The 26,216-nt window shown below is 44.6% G+C and overlaps 1 protein-coding gene across 1 annotated transcript in view; it reads left to right on the top strand.

Moving 5' to 3' along the window:
* APBA1 (amyloid beta (A4) precursor protein-binding, family A, member 1) overlaps positions 1-26,216 on the top strand; it is a 230,839-nt gene that overhangs the window by 163,172 nt on the left and 41,451 nt on the right. The window contains exon 2 of the mRNA XM_011970151.1: positions 993-2,262. Coding sequence (XP_011825541.1) covers positions 1,063-2,262 — 1,200 coding nt within the window. The 5' untranslated portion in view covers positions 993-1,062. The remainder of the gene's footprint in view (positions 1-992; positions 2,263-26,216) is intronic.

Genomic DNA, 26,216 nt, shown 5'->3' with positions numbered 1-26,216 from the left:
ACTGTAAATCATCTCTAGATTTCTTATAATACCTAATACAATATAAATGCTATGTAAATTGTTGTTATACTTTATTTTTACTTGCATTATTTTTTATTGTTGTGTTGTATTGGATTTTTTTCCCTAATATTGTCTCCGTGGTTGGTTGCATCCTGGATGCTGAGTGCGCAGTAGGGAGGCCTGACTATTAGAAACCAGCTGCTGTATAACATTGGCCTCTAGGAAAACGTGTCTCCTGGTCAAACAAGTTAGGGAAAGCCTGTATCCTGTATCTTCCTCCTTCTGGATATTAACAATGAAAAGTCAACTGTAACTCAGCATTTTCCAAACTTATTTGATTACAGAATCTTTTTTACCCTGTGTAATAGCTGTTAACACCCTGCGTGTAGGAAATGAGTCCAGTCACACCATGGAGGTCCAGAAAATTAAGCCACTTGCCTGAGGTCACAGAGCAGTAATGACAGAGCCATGATGGGACCCCACTGCTAGCTGATAGCCTCCCTCAGAATGGCTGCATACTTGTATTGCCAGCAATGGCTTCAAAAGGTGTTCAAAATTATGTTTCTTTGAAATTGATTTAAAGAGTGATTTCTAAAGTTGTAGGATCCTAGTTTAATTTGGAGAGATTTATCTGTTAGCATATAGAAAATGTGTCAATTGGCCCATTCAATTTAGTAGTACTCTTTATTCAGATGCATCAGAAATGGGACCCGAATCGTATGCATGGTGGAGAACAAAACGTTCCTGAGGCGCTCAGTGTGAGGGGTGGGGAACGGAGAAAGCCAATAAGCAATTAAACAAGTAGATATGTAGTTACAAATTATGCTGCGTGCTATGTATGTGCTATCAGATTGAGCTGAAATTTGCAGTCATTTTTTAATTGACCCAGAACCAAAGGAATCAATAGCAGTTGTTTTTATGGTTATCTGAATATTCAGCTCATAACGACAGTTTGCACCACGTGACAGCCTCTCCCCTTCTTGTTTTTCCAGCCCAGTGGAGCAAAATGAGAGCGCAGTGAGCCAGGCCCAGCTTCTCTCCTAGCCGTCCCCGACTCCCACCATGAACCACTTGGAGGGGTCTGCGGAGGTGGAGGTGACTGACGAGGCGGCAGGTGGGGAGGTGAACGAGTCGGTGGAGGCCGACCTGGAGCACCCCGACGTAGAAGAGGAGCAGCAGCAGCCGCCACAGCAGCAGCACTATGCGGGCCGCCACCAGCGCGGGGGCGCCCTCGAGGACCTCCGCGCCCAGCTCGGCCAGGAGGAGGAGGAGCGTGGGGAATGCCTGGAGCGCTCAGCCAGCACCGAGAGCGGCTTCCACAACCACACGGACACCGCCGAGGGCGACGTGATCGCCGCGGCCCGCGACGGCTACGATGCGGAGCGCGCACAGGACCCCGAGGACGAGAGCGCCTACGCTGTGCAGTACCGGCCGGAGGCCGAGGAGTACACGGAGCAGGCGGAGGCCGAGCACGCCGAGGCCACGCACCGCCCTGCACTGCCCAACCACCTGCACTTCCACTCGTTGGAGCACGAGGAGGCCATGAACGCGGCCTACTCAGGCTATGTCTACACGCACCGGCTCTTCCACCGCGGCGAGGACGAGCCCTACGCTGAGCCCTACGCCGACTACGGCGGTCTTCAGGAGCACGTGTACGAGGAGATAGGGGACGCGCCGGAGCTGGACGCGCGCGATGGCCTGCGGCTCTACGAGCAGGAGCCCGACGAGGCGGCCGCATACCGCCAGGAGGCCCTGGGCGCGCGGCTGCACCACTACGACGAGCGCTCAGACGGCGAGTCTGACAGCCCCGAGAAGGAGGCCGAGTTCGCGCCCTATCCGCGCATGGACAGCTACGAGCAGGAGGAGGACATCGACCAGATCGTGGCCGAGGTCAAGCAGAGCATGAGCTCGCAGAGCCTCGACAAGGCGGCCGAGGACATGCCCGAGGCCGAGCAGGACCTGGAGCGACCCCCTACCCCGACCGGGGGTCGCCCCGACAGCCCCGGGCTGCAGGCACCGGCGGGGCAGCAGCGGGCAACAGGCCCCGCTGGCGGCGGCGAAGCAGGGCAGCGGTACAGCAAGGAGAAGCGCGATGCCATCTCGCTGGCCATCAAGGACATCAAGGAGGCCATCGAGGAGGTGAAAACCAGGACCATCCGTTCGCCTTACACCCCCGACGAGCCCAAAGAGCCCATCTGGGTCATGCGCCAGGACATTAGCCCCACCAGGGACTGTGACGACCAGAGGCCGATGGACGGAGATGTAAGTCGGTGCGGGTTCAGGCTTCCTCAGCCCCATGCGGCGGGAGGGAAGATGGCGCCCCATGGCCTTGTGTGCCCTTGGGTAGTGGCTTTATGGGAAATGGTCTGTGGGGAGGCTAATAACTTTTCCACCCTAAGCCTCAGAAGCAGGTTGCACCTAAACTCTCAAATACCAGCCGGAGAGAAAGTGTTGAATGCACTCGTCAGATTGTTAGCAGGATGGCTTCAAATCAGTGCTTCCCACACTGTGCCTGGAGGCCTTGTGAGAAATGCTTTCTTGGGTACATTGCCCTCCACCCCCAGTTTCTGATTCAGAAAGAGTGGGGTGGGACCCGAGAATTTGTATTTCTAATGCCAAATAAAAAACAAGCCCTGATTGAGGAAGGAGAGACTTCCTTGGAAAGGATTATTGCAAAGGGGAGAAAGATACTGTTTCATTATAGGGAGGAAGGACTGTTGCGGTAGGAGAACCTCTGACCTTAAGATCTTTAAGGGTCTCTAGGGTTAGGAACAAGGGGGAAGTTGTTTTATAGGGAGGAGTAGCCAAGTAGAAAGAACGGGGTGTGTGAAAGTGGCGTGAAAAGGGTGGGAGTTGAATGTGCCGTGGATCAGAGAATGTTTCTACCTGAGACCAGCGTTTTCTCAGGAGTGGTAGTATGCTGGCCAAAGGTCACGCACCTGGAGGAAGGAGAGACCCTTAACCAAAGTTTGATTAGCAAGCAGTTCAGCTGATGGTTGGTGAAGAAAGAATGGAAATGTGGAGGGTCTGCGTCTGGCCTTGTCATAGGTAAACAAGAGGAGCATCCCTATCCCTGTTCTAAGTCAGAGGAGAAGGAGTTTCCCAGAACACAAAAGGATGGGAGTATTTCTTCATTTTGTTTCTCTGGTTCTCAGGTAAAGTTCAATGTTGTCACCAACAAGTTCCTAAAAATGCTGGTCCCAGGACCACAATTTGAGAACTGCCTTAAATCAATCCCTTGAAGATTTGGGATGGGTAGTGTGCCCTCTTTGGAGGAAATCCTTCTGAGCCTTTTTCTGCCAGGGGTTTCTGCAGTTTTGTTTGTTTGCTTGTTTGTTTGTTTGTTTTGTTTTGAGATGGAGTCTTGCTCTGTCACCCAGGCTGGAGCTCAGTGATGTGATCTCTGCTCACTGCAACCTCCGCCTCCTGGGTTCAAGCAATTTTACCTCAGTCTCTCGAGCAGCTTGGATTACAGGCAAGTGTCACCACGTCCAGCTAATTTTTGTATTTTTTAGTAGAGACGGGGTTTCATAATGTTGGCCAGGCTAGTCTCGAACTGCTGGCCTCAAGTGATCCACTCACCTCAGCCTCCCCAAGTGCTGGGATTACAGATGTGAGCCACAGCATCTGGCCGGTTTCTGCGATTTTTTTGTTTCGGTTTGGTTTTTTGAGACAGAATTGTACTCTTTTTGCCCAGGCTTCAGTGGAATGGTGCGATCTTGGCTCACAGCAACCTCCACCTCCCAGGTTCAAGTGATTCTCCTGCCTCAGTCTCCTGAGTAGGTGGCATGACAGGCGCATCCACCATGCTCAACTAATTTTGTATTTTTAGTAGGGATGGGGTTTCACCATGTTGGCTAGGCTGGTCTTGAACTCCTGACCTCGAGTGATCTGCCTGCCTTGGCCTCCCAAAGTGCTGGGATCACAGGTGTGAAACACCCCGCCCGGCCTCTGCAGTTTTTCCACCCACCCTATGCCTCATTGTGGGCTTCAATAGGTGCATAATTTTCACATCTGGTTGTATCAGGTCATCCTTCCCACTTCACAAAAGATATGTATTCTGTTTTAAACCAAATTGTGTTTCATTGTGAAGAGCTACACAAAGTAATTGATGCCACTGTTGACATTTTCCATTTTTGAAATACCTAGGAAATGTTATAACATGGCAAGCTTAGGTGTCACTATCTGTTCAGAATGTATCAGAAAGACTAACTTTTGCTCTGACTCCTTTGCTATAAAGATTCTCTCTGCTTCTACTCTCCCTTTCCATACTCTTGAATAATTTTTAAGCCTTTCATTTTAAAATGGATCTTAGAGTAAGATAAGGGTCAAGAGCTTATATTCAATTTCATTTAATTCTACATTTTATGATTGCACCAGGACGTTTCTCAATACATATCTTTGGAGTGAGAAACCATTATTGTAAGGTATTTGTTCATTTTACTTACACAGAAAGAGCTATGCAGGTCAGAGTGGTAGCATTCACCTCCTCTTTAAGGAATAGTCAGCATTTGCTGTTAGCGGATTAGAAAAGGTTGGAAACCAGTAGGGAAGGGAACTTCATTTCTCTCCAGCAAGGGGGCAGCATTGGGTCAGTGAGTTCAGGCATGTCCTGTCTCTCTCTTTTCTAGGCTTCTGATTCAGTGAAAAAACAGGTGCACTCACATGCAGAATTCTCCTTGACCTCCAGCTGTCTCCAGATTCCTCCCAGCTAGGAGGGATTGCAGCAAGCATTTTGCAAATGAGGTGGAAATAGAGCAGGTTTTCAAAAGTAGGGAGTTGGCAAAAGGCTGACTTCTGTATCCTTTTAGAAACCAGAGGAAAAAGCTGCAGGCACAGTTGGTCCAGATGCTGGCCTCTTCCTTCAGCTTTCTCCAGTGCGCCAGCTCCTTGAAATGACCTGCTTAACCAATTGCCCCTGCAGCCTCACAATGAGCCCACAGCACAGCCTATGGTAGGGCTAGAGGCTGGCTTTTATTCATTTGAACTAGGAGAACAACTTAACTCTCTTGCATGCTGTTTCATTCAAAAGGTAAAATTAATTATAGAACATTGTATGATGCTTTAGGAACCCACCATGTCAGAAATTCAGCTTGATGCTAAGAAATCAGTATGGATCACTGGGTTATGAATAGTTAATATGAAGTGAAACTGAAAACCTGTGCTTTAGAGTATTCCAGCAGTCATTTTTAAGCTATTTGTGGGTTGTATTTCATCTGTCATGCCATATTTATAGGAAAGACCTTCCTTTGCTGCCTCTGTAATGGTCTTATGAGAATATAATGATATTATATTCTGTTGATTTCCATCTCAGCATCAAAAAATATTTACTGAACACTCATTCTCCATGTACGCTGTTATAGAAAATGGAAAGGTGTTTTAAAGCCATGTGGCCTGAAGTCTGTCTGGGTGGTACTTATTAGAAATGCAAGTTACTGCCCTTCCTTTCCAAACCAGAATACCTGATGTGGGGCTCAGTGATCTGGTTTTTTGTTTCATTTTATTTTATTTTGTTTTGTAAACTTTCTCTGAGATTCATGAGCATGTGAAAGATTGAGAACTAATGATTTAAAGGAAAAAATGTATTATCTGGGCACTTTCCCCATGTAAGTGCTGTGGATATTAGATTTAACTAAATCTTTTATTAGCACAGATAAAGTTTTAACAAAAAGAGCTATCTCACTGTGATTATGGTCAGCAGACCTGGAGAAATGGTATTCTTACAAAAGCAGTATTTTGAGTATTTGCATTCTCAAAGTGGCAAGATCAGAAACCATAATGAAGCAAATAAAAGGAGACAAAAAAACCTGTATTGCCATTTGTCACCCACCATTGCTAATTGCTAAATCTGCTTTTAACACTACCTTTAATTCCCCCAGAACTTAAGCACTTTTTTCTTGGAGCAAACTGGCATTTGTTTGCTGGTGAGTTGTATAGAGAGAGAAAACGGGATTGCTTATCCATAAGAGTTTACTGAACACATCTATTACATGCTCAGCACTGAGAGAAAATAACTGTGTTCTAAACATTTGAAAAAATACTTAATGTGCTTTTCTTCTAGTAAGGGGTTTCCATTTTCTAAATATGTGCTTGAGAAGTATCTCCCAATCCCCTTCTTGAAAAATATTGATAATGAAGACCTGTCCTTTTCCTTTTTTTGTTTTGTTTTGTTTTTGAGATGGAGTTTTGCTCTGTTGCCCAGGCTGGAGTGCAGTGGCGCAATCTTGGCTCACTGCAACCTCCGCCTCCCAGGCTCAAGCAATTCTCCTGTCTCAGCCTCCCAAGTAGCTGGGACTACAGGTGCATGCCACCATCCCCATCTAATTTTTGTATTTTTTAGAAGAGACGGGGTTTTGCCATATTGGCCAGGCTGGTCTTGAACTCCTGACCTCAGGTGATCCACCTGCTTCAGCCTCCCAAAATACTGGGATTACAGGCATGAGCCACCAAGCCCAGCCTGAAGACCAGTTCTGAAAACCCATAGCCTACTGATCTGTCTATAGGCAACAGAATCATTCAAGAACAGAGTCACAGTAGACTCAGGGAGATTGATGCTAGCAAGCACACGGTGTAAACTGGATGGTTTTGGCTACTTTAAGTGGTGTGGTATATAGCTTGAGATGATGTTTATCTCTTCTCCCTCCTAGAATTCCAGTAAAATAATAAAAAGCACAAACGCTGACAGAGGAAACAGTAACAGATGAGCACAACAAAATTTGACAACACCCAAGTGGTAACTGGCTGTGATGGAAGGGTTAGTGTGCCCCAGGATTTCCAGTTCTTTTATTTTTTCAAACATGGAGAAGACTGCACTTCCTCATCCTCTAGAAGTTAAGCATGGCCAGGGAAACGTGAGCCCTGAAGTGTATTGCTTCCAAGTGGGAGCAGCTAAGACCATGCTTTCTTCCCCGGTGGAAACAAACCCCAAAGCCTTATGTTAAGGGGGCAGCCTCACAAGATGGCTGTGCCCCTGTCAGCACAGGTCCCATGAAACCACAATGAGTAGGGCTCCCTGGGACATGTATTCTGAGAGAGGAATCAACCTTTATCGTTTTAAGCCACAGAGATTTTTGGGGTGGTTTGTTATCACCGCACAGCCTGGTCCATCCTGACTAACACACTGATGAGGTTTCTGTTTTCTGTCTTCTGCCAAGTGTTTGTGAGGATGTGTGCAGTAGACACCCCCCAAAAAAGACTTAAGAATTTGAGACACAGATACCTCAGGTGGCAGAAATATGAGGAGTATGGCTGAAAACAAGAAGAGGATTATTTGGAAGCCTGTCACAGGAGACATTAAACTTCCTGGTGCCTTCTCCAACCCATGAAGCCAGGCGACTCCTCCTGTCCGCAGAAGATGGGAGGCTTCTGTAAGGAAAGGGTGAACCAGAGGAGCACTGAAACTGGGGACATGGCAACAGTTGGAAATGGAAACAAGGTACCTTGGGAAACACAGGGCCCACTAAACAGCGAGACCCAGAGAATGCCTTACAACTCTTAGTTGTCAGGCTTAGAATCCAACCCACTCAGGACCCCTAGTCCCCAGCAGATGAGTGTATTCCTCTCTGAGGTAACAGGCCCAAGAGAAAATACTACAGATACTAATGTTTGGGGGTTTCCCAGTATACCACTTGGCTTTCCACCTGATCATAGTGACGGCTCCTGCATCATAAGCACATGATCTTCCAGTAGGCTTTTTGGGGATTTACTCTTAAGTATAAGTGAACAGCCAAGGATCACCAGACATTTAAAGAACATCTCTCACATCAAAGACAAAGACATAAAGCAAATGGGAAGTCACTTGGAGAAATCAAGGCAGCAAAATTGAGGAAATCTTCAAAACAGTAAAACAAGTATGGCAAAAGTAGTAGGAACAAAGATAAAACAGAAGGGGAAGTAATGAAAGACCATGTCCTGGAGGCAAAGAACACAGGAACTTCCAGATTAAAAGAGTCTGCTGGGTACCTATCTAGAATAATGAAATAGAAAAGACCCACAGAAGTTTCAGAACAGGAGGGAGAAAGAGAAGATTGTACAGGCTTTCGAGAAATAAAACCAACAATGATCAGGAAACACAATGATGTTGGACTTTTCACAAGCAACACTGGAAACCGGGGGACCTACAGCCAGTCTATCTTCAATTCAGTGTGAAGGTGCAATAAAGATGTTTTCAGACATGCATGGTCCCAGAAAATTTACCTCACATGCACCCTTTCTCAGGAAACTACTGGAGGATTGCTCTTCTTGCATGGGAGCATAAACCAAGAAAAAAGATGCAAGATCCAGGAAACAGGGAACCCAACCTGGGAATGCAGCAGAGAGAATCTCCAGGTGATGGGAAAGGAGATCCCAGGATCACAATGGTGCAGAAGTCCAGTCACCAATCCCGTGTGGCCTGCCGCTCGTAGGGTTCCAGTTAGTCTCTAGAAATAGTGGAACTGAGAGATTTCCTAATAAATTTATGCCACCAGGAGTTTTAGATGGTTTTAGGAGAGTTTGGCAAAAGTTATTGATCAGTCCATAGAAGACTAAGCAAACGGAAAAACAATTCCATTATTTACCTCAGTAAAAGCAATTGTTATATTGGCAAGAAATGCAATAATAATATGCGTTGTAGCTCAGCAGGGAAGAGTATAGTCTTCAGAACACAAGCACTGAATATTGATTAACCAGAAATTGTAATATTGAGAGGATGAGGGTGCATGTAACATGAAAGAGGTAAACCTTAATTGTTTATAGGAGAGCCAGGAAATAATATCTAAAATTGAAAAACCAAGGTAAGGCAGTATAAACATGCTATTTATGAATATGGAAATAAGTACCAGGGAAAAATGCTAGAAGAGCGGGACCATGGCATGGGAGGGAGAGCGAAGACTTCGATTTTTGCCATAAACTGCATGATATCATTTGACTTTTAAAATTACATTCATGTATTTCTTTGCTTTAATTGAAAAATATGCAAGAGTAGAAATCCTTTAGAGATGACTCACAAAGGAACCATCTCATTGTTACTGCTTTCCTGGAGACACAAAGGCAAACACTTCTGTACATTTTGTGCACAATTTCTAAGAAACAACTGCTTTATTAACTATGTATGTGGTAAGATGAGTGCACTAAGTTTTTAATTTCCTGCAGTGTTTGTGTTAAGCACACACACTTGCATTTGACTTACATGACACACATAAGAGTAAAGAAATAAAAAGTAGGTCAAGGCGGGAACCGTACTACTTAAGGTGAAGAACGCTAATTGGTAAATGAATTTACACCTTGAAAATGAAAAACCTGAAGAGTGCAGGAGCGGTGGACTTGATAGTGTGCTTAGTTTGGAAAGCACAGAACAGTTATGGGAAGGATAGCAGCAAGAATACTAACTGCAGTGGGAGCGATGCTTGCTGAGGTGAAATGTGATGCGTTCATTTCTCCTCGGGTTTGTATACTTATGTAGGTTAATGGTCTTTACTTCAAAAATGAAATGTTTTTGAGATGACTTCTTTTACCAGGGTGCATTTAGTGGCCCATTCTGCAACTTAGGATCTGCAGTAAAGTGTCATTTCTGTCCGTGGGGAATAATGCTCTAAGAGACCTTAGTTGTCAATAACAACAACAAAGTGAGGCGTTTTTCTGTGAACTGTGAGAACCTAATGCAACTGGAGTAATTTTTTTAAAGATTTAATGATCTTACTGGTACACCTTTAAAATGAAAAGGCTTCACCTTGAAATCCCATTTGAAGAGTAAATGATTCATTTCAATCAAGAAAAAAAACCAAAAGGAGATGGGAGAATGTTTGCTTTTGATCTCACCACCTGGATTGGAAGTATTGCCTCCAATTATTTTAACTTGCCTTTAGAGTTTCACCTGTCGGTTCAGCTCTAGGCAAGACGTGTTGCCTGGCAGGTGTCTCCCCCACTGACATCAGACCATCACCACCTAGAGATCACCAGAGCAAAACTTGTCCGGTGATCTGCACACCAGAAGGCAAGTTCTCCAGTTACTTTGTGCTCTGTAGAATAAAAGAAAGTGATGGAGAAGATTGATCTTTTTTAACCCTCTGGGCTCCAATTTTTTTCTCTTTGCCTGACCCCTTTCCCAAGAGGAATCTTTCTCAACTTTTTTGATGGATTGTCTCACCAGACATTATAGTGAAACTGTGCCAAGAAGTGATGGGACAAACAACATGGAAAGAAATGGACGATTTAGCGAGAGAGAATTTTGTTGTCAGTTTCCAGTTAAAGTTGCAGCTCATAGGCCACAGTTCGGGCGTCTGACATGCTTGCTGAATAAGTGTATGCTCAATAAACTGCCCAGTAGTCTTTAGAAAAATTGTGTCCTCTGCCCCAATTATGCACTCTTTAGAGACAGTCTCACTCTGTGACCCAAGCTGGAGTGCAAGGATACAATCCTAGCTCACTGCAGCCTCACACTTCTGGGCTCAAGCAATCCTCCTGCCTCAACCTACGTAGTAGCTAGGGCTACAGGTGCATACCATCATGCCCAGCTAATTAGTGTGTGTGCGCGCGTACGCGTGTGCATGTGTGTATGTTTGTGTGTGCATGTGTGTTTTGTAGAGACCGAGTGTTGTTATGTTGCCCAGGCTGGTCTCAAACTCCTGGCCTCAAGCATTGGCCTCTCAAAGTGTCATATTACAGGCATGAGCCACCATGCCCAGCCACTCTCATTTTTTCTATGATAAGTGTACTGGAGCTGTATTGGAGAGGAAGGGAAGGTGCTGGGAGAGGAACAGATACGTCATGATAATTGAATTTCATATGTAACCCAGTTGTATCCTGGAGCCCATGTTGTCCTGGAAGTTATGAAATGTGATTTGAGTATAAACATAATCATCTTTAAAATGAAAAATACTCCAATTACACGTGTAACTGGCAGCATGTTCTGAGTCCAAAAATGTAGTTTCTCAATCCACTTGTTTTGAAACAGTCTTCGCTGACTGCTTTCTTGAGAGCAGCCATAAGAGAGGAGGATTTCTGTTTAGACACAGGCCTCTTCACTCCCCTGAGGAGTTCCACTTGCAGTTTTTCTCCTGTTGTTTCTCATATTGAGACAACAGACATTCAACTTGACAGGCCTAGCTGACCCCTTGGTCAGACCCTACCCATGGGATACCAACAAGTAAGTAAATAAGTCTGGTAATGGATTGAAGGAGATTTGGAGCCAGTCTGAACATTTTGGCCCCAGTTTACCCAGAAGGAGTAGCTGAAAATAGACGACTTTTTGTGACCCAGGAGAATTATGAAATGTGATTTGACTATAAATAAATTTCTTTATTATTTATTTATAAATTTATAAATTTATTATAAATTTCTTTAAAATGAAAAATGCTAAATGTCTTTATGCTTATCTGGACTGGCCTCTACTCCGTGCTTCTAACCTTGCGGATCTCGTCTCTAACCAGGTCACAGTCCGATTAAATAAAGTCAGGGCCTCGCTCTCTAAACAGATTTCAAGGCCCCAGACTTCTTGATTAGAGCCTTTGGAGGTTGGTTCTTGGCTCGGGTATTAATGAGATTCAGTCAAAATTGGTAAGCATGGCTTAGGCTGTGGACCAGAGTTTAACACTCAATTCTTTAGGATCTCATTTTCCACTTTTCTTGCACGCGTTAACCTGTTGCCTCTGTAATTCACTGTTGGCGTCTCATCCTTCTGTATCTCCCTCAGAGCAAGTCACACAGATGTGCTGCTCAGAGTGTCCACTGTATGTAAATCTTTGGCTCACAGTTGATCTGCTGCAGTCCCCTTGAGTTGGCCACCTGCTTTCCTCCCAGGCTTCAGTTTCCTCATCGGTAAAATGAGTTAATCAGATTTCTGTCCCAGGGTAGCTATGAGAGAAAATGGTTTTGCAGATATTGAATCCTATATGGAAATGTGAAATAAGAATCACAAGTTTGATGTGTCAGTTACATTTGGAAGTCAAAGCTCACTTAACATTTGGGGTTGGTCACTGGCGAACTGAATTAGGGGGCTGGCCTTTAGCAGCCCTTCCTCACCCTCTCTGGGCTGGTGTTTCCTTTCTGCTGTCCTCAGCACTCAGATCCCCCCCTGGGCTGCCCAGCCTGGTCAGGCACTCAGGTGACCCTAGTTCTCAGCTTCCACCTTAAGCAGCATTATACCGTCAGCCTTTTCTTCCAGGGTTGGTCTGATTAAGTCAAACTAAACTGCTAATTAGTGATAATGGCAACATGCACTGCACCTCCAGATAACATTTACCTTTTATTGGCATTTTACTCCTGATTCCAGAGACCACTGGAGAAAGTATTTTGAAGCAGGAAACCATTTCAGCACTAATGCTTCTTAATCAGAAACCAGCCGCTCTCCTGCTGAGACAGAGATATTGTCAAAATCCTGGGAAGTGAGGGCTTGGTGTGAACTCTTGCCCTGATCATGTGTACTTTTACATCCACATTATTTTTTAATTTCAAGAAAAATGTTACAGTGAGGGTGTAGGAGCACCATGGCTTCATCTGGGACCTTGATTTTCTTGATGTTACCCCCTCCCTGCCCTGAATTCAGCATGCCACCGACATGGATTTTTTTTTTTTTTTTTTTTACCGTTGCTAGGAGACTTCTGATCAAGGTCAAGTGCACATGCTAATTCATTAAGACTTGTTAGCAGCATCTTATCCTGTCGACCTTGCTGTTGTGTTGTCAAGCTTACAAGGACAAGTGAAAAGAACTGTCTTGCTGCCAAAGGATTCCATTTTTTGTGAAGGATTCTTGTTAAGGTATTCTGAACTGAGAGATTTCCTCTTGCTGATTACACCTTGCAGAGTTCTGGCCAGACAAAATTTTTCCAGGATGTGGTTAGCAAAGGATGAAGTTGAAATGGGATCTGAAATCAAGTAGACAGAATTTGGAATTAATATGTGTTCAGTTGGAGCCCTGTTTCCCCAAGTAGATCGATTCTTGGCTGAAATGTGATGTATTCTTAGGGAAGGGAAGAAGGGTGGTTCTAGGATAGTTAGCCCCAGTCTGTGTGTGGTGTTAAGAGGAAAAACGCTCCAAGCATCCTTATCTCTGATTTTCCCCTTACCTGCTACAGAAGAGTATACATTCCAGTGTCGGCTCTAAAACCAACTTTGTTTTCTTATATGATCCAGACTGTTTAGAAAAATGGGGCTGGCAGACCCTCTAAGTCAACATCCCAGAAGCTTATTCAGAAGCATAACCTTAGAACCAAAGGACCCGCTGCCAGGGCAGCAGGAATGGAACCCAGTGTATTTTCCAGGCAGACCTCAGAAAAGGATGGGAAACTTCTTACACAAGCAAATAGTATCAGAGATATAAATGTGTTCTCAACCATCTGCTATGCAAAGTGATTGAGCTGAGCTATCATAGCTGTTTCTCTGCTAATACCTTTGTGTTTTGTTGAACACCAGCTATATATAGGAATAAGAAATACGGCCTCAAAGCTATGCTGTTCCTTGTTTTGCCAGTGAACTAGAGAGAGGTTGTGACTACTGTCCTTAGTCAAAAGTTGAAAGTGCATCTTACAATTTATCATCCACTCATTCAATAAACATTTTTAGAACTCTCTGACACTTGGCATCTTGCTTCATAAAGTATGCAGGATAAGAAGGTCATGGAGTCTGATAGCAAGATGGAAGTCATGGTTTTTTGTAACCCAGTCACAGGTGATATCCTGTCATCTTTGCTGTATTTTATTGCTTAGAGTAAGTCACTCCGCCGTGCTCCCTCCCCAGGGAGGTGGTTTACCCAAGAGGCTGAATACCAGGAGGTAGAGATGATTGGGAGCCATTTGAGAAGGCTGCCTGCCACATTTGGTATCTGGCATCGTCCCATGTCAGCTACTGGATTTCAGATTTAGGGCAGAGCAGCTGCTGGCTTTGTCCTCTCCTACTGATCTTGTCAACCATTACCAACTCCTGGGCTGTGTTTGTTTTGTTGTCTGACTGCGAGGAGGCAGATTTGCAGATCCCGAAGTGATCGATGGATGATGAAACCAAAGTGGCATAAAAGGGAAGGTGTGTGAGAGCCAGCATGGAGATGGGGCAGGGGGCCACACCAGAGAAAGCTGGGACTAGGGCAGGCTGTGGAAATGGAGAAGAGGAGGTGTTGCCCTGAAGAAAGAGTAGGTCCATGGTGGACTGCTCAGAAGGAGAAGTTTAACTTTATTCCCAAGGGACTGCCATTGTCAAAAGACTTTGCTATAAAGACCCTTTCATAAGTTAAGGCAGAGCTTTTCAACCAGTGCTGATGATCCTCCCGGACTTTGGGGATGGGGAGTGACCTGGGCCACTGGGCACGTTATCTTCAGCCCTTGTGCAGCCTCATCATGGCCTCCAGGTCCTCTCTGTGTGACCCAGTGTATTGTACAAATATTAACATTTCCCTGTGTGCCATGATGCAAAAAGTTTGGTAAGCACAGAGTTAAGGGGCCTTGCTGGTATGGGGGAGCTGTGCAGGAGAGACCAGGCCTTGAGACAGACTGGTGTCTCAGTGCCTGGTTTCTCCCTTGGGTGTGGCCTGTGGCTGTTCCTCTTCATGCTTCCATCTCAACCGCCTTTGCGCTGCTGGGGGAGTTTTCCATCGCAGGTGTTATCCATTATTGATGAGGCATGGAGAAGGTGGTGGTGAATAATTAAGTAGGTTTCAGGTGCAGAATGAACATGAAAGGGAAGAAACAATGAAAACAAAAAAGCCAGAGACAGAATTCTAAGTTCTTTTGTGCCAATAGGACACCGGGTAGATGCTTTCTATAACTTTCCAGAAGGCCTGGCAGTTTTCTTTGAGTCTGATTAGTGACTTTAAGTCTTAGGTGTGCTGGTCATTTCTGAGTAATAACTGAAACAGTTGCAAGCTTTTCACAGCAGCAGTGAACACTCTAAACAGCTTCACCCACCCTGTTCTGAGCAGTTCATAAATGAAAACCAGTGCAATTTTCAAGAGTGATAATGGGGGAAAGGCTGCACCATGGGCTAGGGAGAGTTAAATGATGGGGAGTATTCAGTCTGGACTCTTGGGAATCAACACCCCAAGATTTTCTCTCTTTAAATAATTAATGGAAGGAAGAAAGTGTTTTGAGAGATGCCCAGTGCTGTAAAGTAGGAAGAGATACCTCCTGCAGTGCTCACCATTTAGAAAGGACTTTCTCGAATGGTGGCTAACAGCTATGGGACTTGCATCCCACTGATTCAGATTAGAGTAGGTGCAATGCGACTGCCGACAAGAGTGGTCAGAAATGTCAGAACAATGAGGACAGAGAGGGCAGTGCCTGAGGACACCCTCTCTCTGGCCCCGTTTCCCACTTTGGCCTGCAGAGCTTGTCCACAGCACAGCAAACTGTCAACTAGCATGGGAGGATTTGCCAGCTGTGGATTGTTCACAGGCCCTTTGTGTCTCTTTTTTCTACCTTTTGGTCCTATCGTAGCACATTAGCCAATCAGGTAGGCTCACAGAGAGACCTGTCAGCATGTCTGATAAAGGGTTTGATGAGAGAGAAGGCTAAAGTCATCTATTCAGATGAACGCGTTTCATGCATCCACATCCTTCCCCATCGGCACAGATCATTGAGAGGCTGATTAGCTCTGAGGGTGTCTCTGCAGAGGTCTCCCTGTCTGCCTCCTGCCTTCAGAACCACACTGCTGCCTCTGTTTCCAAGAGCTCCTCCATCCAGCTCAGTTCTGCCTGGTTTGACTTGACCTTCCTCTGGTCTGGTCTGAACCAGCATATATAGTCTGGCACTTGAGCCCAATGTAGGATTATCTGTTGGTTTGGTTCAAACCGTACTGGCCTTGGAGGCAGCCCTTTTCTGTGTTGGTGTCGCTGGCTTGGCATACCCCTTATTCAGACTGCAGCGTGAGGCTGTCTCAGGCCCTCGGTAAAGGTGAAGAGACTTCCTGTGCCTAGAGGCACGGCCCCTAGCTGGCCTCAGTGTCCTCCAGGCTCGCACCACATGCCCAGGTGCATCCTGATGCAGGTCCTGAGAGAGCCTCTTTTCCCCTGACTCCCACCCGTTCCTTCCACATGAGCTGGATGCTTTTTCACAGGTTCTATAAACGTAGCAGAGTTTGGGGTGTGTGAAAGTTTCTGGTAGCAATTCAGAGCCGAGTGTCTTTTCTCCAGAAATAGTAGGTGCTGCTGCCAGGAGGGATAGGCCAGCCCCTTCTCAGAAACATCAGTTGCTGATGCCCAGCAGTGACGCATGACTGCCTGGACCATTCAGGCAGCGAGGGGTTAATGCGAGGGTCGGACACCCTGGGAGGTGGTCACATCTCCTGTTACCAGTTGCATGATTGACTCGGGTATCTAACAACACTGGAAACAACTCACACGGATACTGAGGTCAGGACTTAGCCTCAGCTCTCAAGTGAAGGCACTAGAGGTGGCCCAGCTGCCCAAACAGCACCCGGAAAGATGGAGAACTTTTGGATGTACCGATTTGAGTGTCACGAAGGAGAGGTAGGTGGATCCTAAGGCTTCAGAATCACATTTGCTGTTTTGCTTTTTATTTTCTTCTTCTCATCCTGTCAGGTTGTAAGTTGGTCTCTGCATTTCCCTTGATGGTAGGAGTTAGTACAGCAAGAATAGAGAGGGGGAGTGTGCATTACCCCAGACAGGAGGCAGTGGAATCAGGTTTGCCTGGGGCTTGGAAGGCCAAGATGGCAAGGACAGAGCAAACGCTGCTCGTTCACTCAGAAAGGGTGCTTGGAAAGGGGTTGTGTTCCTTGCTTTCTCCCCATCAGCATTGCGTTCTGATTCTCCACATTCTAATAAATGAATCAGTTTGGGCAGTGTACCTCCAATTCCATGCTCTGTGTTACGTTTTGTGCTTCTGTGATGCTAATGAAAATGAATGGAGATTAGTGCCTTGCACATAGGAACTGCTTTGCTAGTCAGTGAGGTACTACGAGTATAATGTACCCTTGTACAGTGCCTGGCACACATAGTAAGCCATATGTAAATGGTCACTATGACTGTTCTTAGCAGGTAATGTGCTGTTACAGAAAATCGGCTTGTGCTCTTAGCTACATCTCTTAATAGGAATTAAAAGTGGCTTTGGTTTTTCTCTCCCACAGAGCTAAGGGCCAGTGGCCTGGGAATGAGTGTGGGAACACCATCAAGGAATGGATGGACTTAAATGTAGAAATGAATAAAAGACTCCCTCATTTTTCCAAATTGTAATGCATTTCATTTAAGTACAGTGAGGCTGTTTCAAAGGGGGAAGAGATAACCTCTGTTTATAAGTCAGTTTTATCAGATAAGAACTTGTTTCACCTTACACTGGTGTAGTTAATTGGTTATTTATTTATTTATTGCCTTTGAGAGCATGACTTCAGAAGCTTTTTGATGGTGAGAAATGCATTATTTTTGTGGCCTCTGATGATGACATCACCCTCTGTTGGAGCAGATTGCTGCTGTGCAATCTTCGAGTGACCCAAGTCTTCAACCTATAGATTTAACATGGGTTAAAGCGACTTGGGGCTGGTAACAGGAGGGCTTTGCCTGCGGGAAAAGAGAGAACAAAAATGGTTAGAATATTTTAGCTGATGGTTATCTCAAAATGTTTCATTGGTATTACTTGAATCCATTATAAATATGTATATAAAACAGTTCATTAAGCCCAGGCTATTATCATTTTAGTGACATAATTATGCCCCTACAATGCCATGATAACTTTCTACTTCACCACATTAAAGAAATACAAATGTGCATTGATAATATAGTTTAAATTGAGACTGAATAGTTATGGATTTCTTAACCAGTTTCGATTTTTAGAAGCACAAACATATCTTGGGGCAAGAAAAAAAACTAATCATATATTTGGGGTTTTTTAAAACCATTCTAATGTGGAATGAGGTTAATCTAAAATAACTTGGATCAGTGAGGGAAACAACGTACATTGGTGTGAAAAAAGAGATAAAGCTGGATAAACCAGTAAGCTAAGTGCAAAGCTATTTGAGGACAGTGGACCTTGAGAAGTAATGCTGCATGTGTTCAGACCCACTCTCTGTATAAACCTGTTTTTTGCTTCCTTTTCCTCTGATACAAAATGGATGTCTATACGTGCTTCCATTTATTCAACACGTTTATTGAACTCCTGCTATATATTTTATGGGGTCTCCATATGAGGCACTTGGAGAGGAAACATGTAAGCTGATGATAAATCCTGCCTTTGTGTTGCTTATTAAAATATTGTACTTAAAATATGATTACTGTCCTGTAACATTATATTTTTATAAAATAGAAGGGAGACAGTGAGGCACCATAAGAATGGTGCAAACAAAATGCATGCAGACAGTTCTTGCAAGAGGGGGCTTTCCTTTCCCTTAAGAGAACTAAGAAAGCTGCATGAAAGAAGTACTATTTGAAATGGAGACGGACTGCTGGAGCTTCCTGTATGTGAGGAGTTCAGCCAGGAGCATAAACAAAAACGCTGAGCAGAAACACAGGTGATGTGCTGGGAACAGAAAGAAGTTCAGTTTGGATTGATGAAAGAGAATAGGAAGTAGAAGAGGGAAAAATAAATGGTAAAACAATTAAGGCCAACCCTTGGAGTGCCTTAAGTGCCAAAGTAAAGACTCTAGAATGTGTTCTATAAGCAAAAAAGAATGACTAAAGATTTTTGAACTGAGGAATGACTTGTTCAGGGCTTGTTAAATCTGCATTTTAAATGAGAGTAAATAGGTGCTTAATGACAGATGTCTGGTGAAGAAGTTCATGAGCTCTTAGTGCTGTAGTCTCATGCAGCATATGGGCCGCTTAGTCACTTAAAGAATAAAAACCAAACACCTTATTCTCAGGTTCTCTGTGTTGTTCTACATATGTGAAATTACTAAATAACTCAGTCTCAGATGGATTTGGCAAAACTGTGTAATTTTTAAAGAATTATGTTCTGCCCTCCATTACCATGAATTTCTATCACTGAGTTTCGTTGGAGGAGAGAGGCCAACAAGTGTTGGAACTCATTAAGGTTGGCTAGGGCTTGCTGGGGTATTTCACCGGGTGTCCTAATCAGCAGTGTGCCAAGGTCGTGTGTGAGCTATGCTATAAATTAACAGTAGAGGCATGCATATGCCCTGATTCTCTTTTGTAAATCAATCACTATAATAGCATCACCCTCAACTCTTACATTTGGAAATGCTGTCTTGGTCGGGGGATAGTGGACATGCCAGAAGTTGCACACAGCAGTTGTATATACCCCCCAGCCTTAGCCAGTAATGAGCTATTCTTACCGATGGACCATTAAGAATGTTGGAGGTTATGAATTAATGTAGAATCTTGGTATGATTTTATAGAGCCTTTTTGCTTTTCAATTTTACCCGTGAATAAAATTTTAATAAGGAAGGAAACGAGATGAAGAAAACATCCTCGTGGGCGTTTGTTGTCCTTGTGAGCACTCTCCCAGAGGGCTGAAATAACTTTTCTAACTGTTCAGATCATTAAAAGACTTGAATGCTTTGCCCGTGCCCAAGCACTGAACCCACCACTGGTGTGCATTATCACCAATTAATCCTCATGGCAACCCGGGAGGTGGGTGGTAGCTGTTTCCCCATTTCTCAGAAAGTGTCAGAGAGGATGGATGACCTGCCTAGTATCAGAGCCATGAGTGGTAGCCAGAATTCAGACTCTGATCTGCCAGATGCTGGGGCTTAAGCATTTAATCACCTTACTATCCTGAAACATAAGTTACCTTGTTCAGCCACAATATAAAATTAAAAACATTTCAAGGGGCTAGGTGCAGCAGTGGCTCATGCCTGTAATCCCAGCACTTTGGGAAGCCGAGACAGGTGGATCACTTGAGGTCAGGAGTTCGAGACCAGCCTGGCCAACATGGTGAAACCCCATCTCTACTAAAAATACAAAAATTGACTGGGTGTGGTGGCGGATGCCTTTAATCCCAGCTACTCGGGAGGCTGAGGCAGGAGAATGTCTTGAACCCGGGAGGTGGAGGTTGCAGTGAACTGAGATTGCACCACTGCATTCCAGCCTGGGCAACAAAGCAAGACTCCATCTCAAAAAAAATAAATAAATAAATACATTTCAGGGGAGAAATTAAATGTAATTATGTATGTAACCGTGTTCCCTGGAATCGCACTATGCTTTTCAAAATGGATCCTAATATAGGAAAGCAGAAAATGGTGGCTTTGAGGACTAAACCCATTGTCTTAGGAGTTTATTGATTTTCAACCAACAGGCTTTATTCCAGAGCCTTTGGAGTCCCAAGCACTGTGATAGGAGATGATTCTGTGTCTCCTCCACTAGAAGGGTTTCTGGCCCAGCCGGTGTAGGTGACCTCCGCACCCCTTGCCCATCTTGGCAGCCATCATGCCACACTTCAGCCACTGGGGCAGAGGTGCTCTAAGGAATCCCTACATGTGTGTACCTTCAAAAAGCTGCTTAACATTCATTCATTTGAAATGAAGACCAGCATTCTCAAGGTATGAGTAAGAAGTGATTCAGTTAGAACTTTACCTTGAGAGCAATACTAAAAAATATAAATATAACCTTAGTTTATCTTTTGACTATCAACCTATAGGTTATAGTTCCAACTGTACACAAATTCTTAGAACAGAGTAGTAGTACTGATTTTATATGATGTAGTATTGATCTTAGTTATAACTGTTTTCAAAGAAAAGTCACTGAATCACACAAAATAACCTTCAAATCACATGTGACTTTTGCAGCATGTTCAGAAAGGGTCATCTCAATCATAAAGAGAAACCAATTTCAGTAAAAATATTTAAGGACTGACTCTGTTTTCTTAAGGGCCTTTCTTAATTATTTGATATTCCAGTCATTCTCTTTAGAAGCACCTCTAATGTTAACATTCTTTCCATTCATCACTCCTTCACTAACCAGTGCAACCCCGCCAGTTTCTCCACTGTCAACAGCTAGTTTGAGAAAGACTCCAACTTTGCCCTCTTCAACTTTATGCAGTTCTGCTATCCCTCTATTTATTTTTGTAATATTTGCACCTCTGCACTTTGTTTGCTATTATTTGTTTTTGTTTTGTTTTTGCCTTGTAACGACAGACGGTCCCAACAGTCAACAGAACAGTTGACAAAGATGTGGACCAGATCAATAGATGCTAGTGTTTGGGACCGTTCAGGTAGGCACTAATGTTGTGCCTTAGTCTATTTTCTTTTAGTTCTGGAGGCTGGGAAGTCCAAGGTGGAGGGGCTGCATCTGGTAAGGGTTTTCTTGCTGGTGGGGACTCTGCAGTGCAGGGCATCACATGTCAAGGGGGTTCACGTGGGATGACCAAACTGACTTTTATAATAGCTCCACTCTCACAGTAACTAACCCACTCCCTCAATAACCCATTAATCCATCAATTCTTGAATGTATCAATCCATTCATGAGGGTACAGCTCTCATGACCCAGTCACCTCCCAAAAGTTCTACCTCTCAACATTGCTGCACTGGGGACCAAGTTTCTAACACAAGAATTCTAGGGAACACACTCAAACTTAGCACATTATAAGTAGCCGTCTCATTTGTGACTTTTTGTGACATTAAAACTTTTGTTTTCCTGCAGCTACTCAGACAGTGACCACTGTTTGCAGAAGTCACCCTGTATTTGTAACCTATATGGGTTTGTCTCCCCTGAAAGACCAGGCATTTCTCAGGGGAGGCAGGGATCTGGGTCTATTTGGACACTGTCAGCATTTCACTGTTGAATGAATGGCCCACATAGAACTCACTTTTTGTGTGTCTCTTGACTAGAATTTCTCCAAAACTCTTTCAATATCCCTGAATTCCTCTCCACGTCATGGCCCTGCTCTCTGAAATCCTGCCTCAGTCCTCAGGCCTTTCTAGAATAGAATGTTGTTCACCATCTATTTGGAAGGAGGCAGAACCCTTTACCTCCAGCTTTGGGGGATTCTTATTATCATCCCATCTACTTTTCCTAATTATAAAAGTTTCTTTCTTCAGATCTCCAAGGGGTGAGAGTGGTAACTCAATCCCTCATTCCTTTAGATCTTTGGGTCAACTCAGGAAATAGTTCTGAACGCCTATATTAGGCTTCTTCAATGAGGGGAGCAGGCCAGTGACTCACAAAAAAAAAAAAGAAAAGAAAAAAAAAATCCACTCCTGGGGCAGAGAGTAGGAGCTGAGCTGTGTACCTCTTGGTAACACCCTGTGCTATCCTCCATGGGGCTCCAGCCACTAGTCCCTGCCCGGCTCCACAGCCTCATTTCTTACCTGCCAGAGCTGTGCTGTTCCTCCTCCCTGCCTGTGTTTCCAGTATCTTCCCTGCTTTTCTGTCCCATACTACTCTATGAAGACCATATGGTGTTCAGGACTCAGCTGAAGCACTACCTCCCCAGGGAGCATTGCCTGATGCACACCCCTCCCCTCCTGCAGAACTGACCACTCCCTCTGTGTCCCCACTGTGCAGAAGAACATCCTGGCCACCTGCTGGGGGCCTGCCTTTCCATATCTGCCTCCTCCCATTCTCTGAAAACAGGTCTCCTTCCTCTTTGTTTCCTGGCCCAGTGTTAGGAACACAGATAGGCACTGAGATGTCTGTCGAAGGAACAAATAATAATAACTTGTGGTGGTGCTTCTCTTCCCTTCAAACAGCCTGAAAGTTCCAGGATCTATTTGTATGTCTCCCCACTACCACGAGAAGTGCTGTCTTTGCCCTTAAGAGATGTTCAGACAGAATTAAAATGAGGCCGGGGACAGTGGCTCACGCCTGTAATCCCAATACTTTGGGAGGCCAAGGCGGGTGGATCACTTGAGGTCAGGAGTTTGAGACTAGTCTGGCCAACACGATGAAACCTCATCGCTACCAAGAATACAAAAATAAGCTGGGCGTTGTGGTGTGCATCTGTAGTCCCAGCTACTTGGGAGGATAAGGCAGGAGAATCACTTGAACCCAGGAGGCAGAGGTTGCAGTGAGCTGAGATCACACCACTGCACTCCAGCCTGGGCAAAAAGAGCGAAACTCTGTCTCCCCAAAAAAAAAAAAAAAGAATTAAAATGAACGTTCAACTTTGCCTTGGAATACTTTTATATCCTTTACCCACCTCTGGCTCCAGTGCCAATGGACAGGATGATACATTTCTTGTCTGGGATTCAAGAACCTGGTCTTGAGGCTGAAAGCTTTGCTCTGTGGAATCTCAGAGCTGTGGTAGTAAAACTTAGATGGTAGCTGTAGAGAATCTACTAGAACATTATCTGCAGAAGATGAGTTGTTAGCTTAAGGAGATCTTGTAATTATGTAGAACAGGGAGTTGTTGGTGAGTCATCTCTGCGTACTGCATCCTAGATAGACTTCTGGGTTCAGCACTTACCTTTGTAAACTCTTGACCCTGCATTTACGTCCCACCCTCACAAGCAAATGGTCTTATTTGCTTAAAATTGGATATCCATCCAGTGGCCCAGAAGGCGTGAGACTCCAGAGAGAGATATATGTGACAATAATTTTACTTTTTCTATCATATTTCATTGCCTAAATTTTGCCTGCAATGTATTCTTTGAAAGTTAACAGTATTATATAATTTCTGTTTTTTTCCTCCATTTTTAAGAGTATATCAAGGTGGAAGTTGGACATAAAGGACAAAGGTCTTGTAAAGCAGACATTTGAGATGAGCTAAACACTAACACCATTGTTTAGGCTTCATGGGGCCATGTCTGTTTTGAAGTTGTTTGTCCACCCTTGACATTTAGGCAATGGTGTGGTGATTTTTAGGCTTCCATTAGATGGGGTTCTCTCTCATTTGGGGACGGCTTTCTGCATCAAAAGAGTGTCCTTGGAGCCCAGGTGACAGTCATCAAAGGCAAAGACCATTTCTGTAATTCAAAATGCAGATTGAGGCCAGCCACAGCAGCTCACATCTGTAACCCCAGTGTTTTTGGAGGCCGAGGCAGGAAGATTGCTTGAGCCCAGGAGTTCAAGACCTGCCTGGGCAACATAGCGAGAACCTGTCTCTACCAAAAAAAAAAAAAAAAATTTTAGTTTAAAAAAACTGCATATTGAATGTTCTACACACAACACTAGAGGGATGCTGTATCAGAAAAGGGCCTACCATTGGCCACTGAAAAGTGAAGAAAGCATTGGGTGTATCTATAACATATCTGCTTCCTATGCAAGCTGGAAAACATTGTAAAGCTAGAATAAATTGAAGCCATTTATTCAGTAAACATTTACTGAGTGCCTACTGTTTACAAAACCCAAGGCGAGGCAGTTGGAGGATGAATATGAGCAAGACAAGGTCCCTACCTCCTGAAAGCTCTTGGGGGAGAAGGGGCATAACGCGTAACGTGAACAGATAATTACACAGCATGGCACGTGGCTGTGGAGAAAAGGAATGTACTGTGAAAGGGTCTGCGGAAGCTTCAGCAGGATGACTGCTTTTGAGCTGAACATTGAACGTAGGAAAGAATGAGGGTGAACTTTCTAGGTGGAGGTGATTAATTGCACATGCAAACGGGAGGAAACTTGAATTAGCTCAAGCACGTGCCAAAGGCAAGAGCACCCGGGGTCTGCAGGGAAGCAGTCCCTGATGTGGTGGGTGTGGGTCCAACCAGAGCCTCTGCAAGGGCGGTGTCCACTGCAGGCTCATTTGTGCCCCCTCCCCCTATTCCATGTGGGTACTCAGCAGCAGTCACCTCACTTTTCTGTGGGGTCCGGGCTCCCTCTTCCATGCCCCTGCTCACTGTCTGTGTAACCTGTCTTCTTACATCATCCTAAGATCATCAGGTGTCCATAATGTTGTCAAGAATTTATTTTTAGAAGATTTAGAGCAATTGAGAAATAGGAAATGTGAGACTCTCTGGAGGATTGTTTTTAATGAAGGTGTGATACAGCCCTCAAACCATGCAATTAAAGAAAATCCAGCTACACCAGGTTCCCTGGGGGCCAGACCCTTAAAATCTTTGTGACAAAAAATTACTTGGGGGAAAAAATAGAATCATGCATATCCGAAGAAGCTCTTCAGATCTGAAAAACTGGAGAAATTTAAAGGCATTAACTTCTCATGAAGACTTTACTACATTAATTTGGAGTCAGCCAGAGAGCAAAATCAGCAAATATGCACCAGCTCTCTTCAGTGCCAAATAAAAGTTGTGTGTGTTTCTTCTTGAAGGCATGCGGGGCTGCTTTATTGCAGCCAAGGGCTGTGGGGCCTGGGTTTCTTTATGCCAGCTGTTACCCTGGGCCTGCCCTCTTGGCTTCCCCACAGAGTGTCTGATGTCTGCATGTGAACATTTAAGGGGGTCGTTCGTTGTCCTCACCTCCCTGCCTAGAATCAGGTGTATGGGATCACAAGAAACAAATTCAAGTCTCACAGCATTAGACTGGGGTCATACAACTGCTTCATCTGAATTAAAATGAATTTCACCGCATTGTCTTTCTGTTCATTTGTGGCCCCCTATATTTTCCATAATTCAGACTTTTTGGAAAAGGTTTATTTTTGTTTGTTTGTTTCACACAATGCTCACCAAGCTTCCCCTTGTCTATCAACGTGCCCCCACTGCCCCAACACCGGCACCATTTCTGTGTGAAACATTCTCCCTTTCCATGAAGATATTTTACTGATGTCTTGTGCCTCAGCTTCCCCAAGGGGGCTGGTCCTGAGAGATCAGACATGGGTTCAAGCAAGGACTAGGGTTATTTTGCTTCCTTTGCCCAGACTCACTTCCTCACGCTTCCTGAGGGAATACATCTGTGTTGGGTTTTTCTCTGTGTTTTATGCCTTTTGTCAAACATTGCCAACAGACTGTGAAGCAGCATAGCCTTCCTCTCAGAGGACCATGACTGCAGAATTCTTAAGCATCTCTGTGGCTCACCTGAAGATGCCTTTCATCTCCCAAGATTTCAGGAGCACACAACAATGTTTGGCTATGGGCCGAGGAGTGTTTTCCGGGCCTATATCAGTCCCATCCCTGTGCTTGCTTGTTTTATTTGCCCATCCATTCAGGAGATATTTATGGAGCACCTTCTGTGTACACTGACCTGGGAGCTTCCTATTCACATCTAGCGGGGCCTGCCTGCACAGGGAGCTGGGGTCCCATCAGCCCAGGCAATACCACTCCCAACCAGGCCATTCTCCCTGAGCCGACTTTTCTTTCTTTCTTTCTTTCTTTTTTTTTTCATTATTATACTTTAAGTTCTAGGGTACATATGCACAATGTGCAGATTTGTTACATATATATACATGTGCCATGTTGGTGTGCTGCACCCATTAACTCGTCATTTACATTAGGTATATCTCCTAATGCTATCCCTCCCC

The sequence above is a fragment of the Mandrillus leucophaeus genome, unplaced genomic scaffold, assembly GCF_000951045.1.
Source record: "Mandrillus leucophaeus isolate KB7577 unplaced genomic scaffold, Mleu.le_1.0 Scaffold93, whole genome shotgun sequence".
NCBI lineage: Eukaryota > Metazoa > Chordata > Mammalia > Primates > Cercopithecidae > Mandrillus > Mandrillus leucophaeus.
The sequence above is the reverse complement of the archived record's forward strand: the minus strand, read 5'-3'. Positions and strand labels throughout refer to the sequence as shown.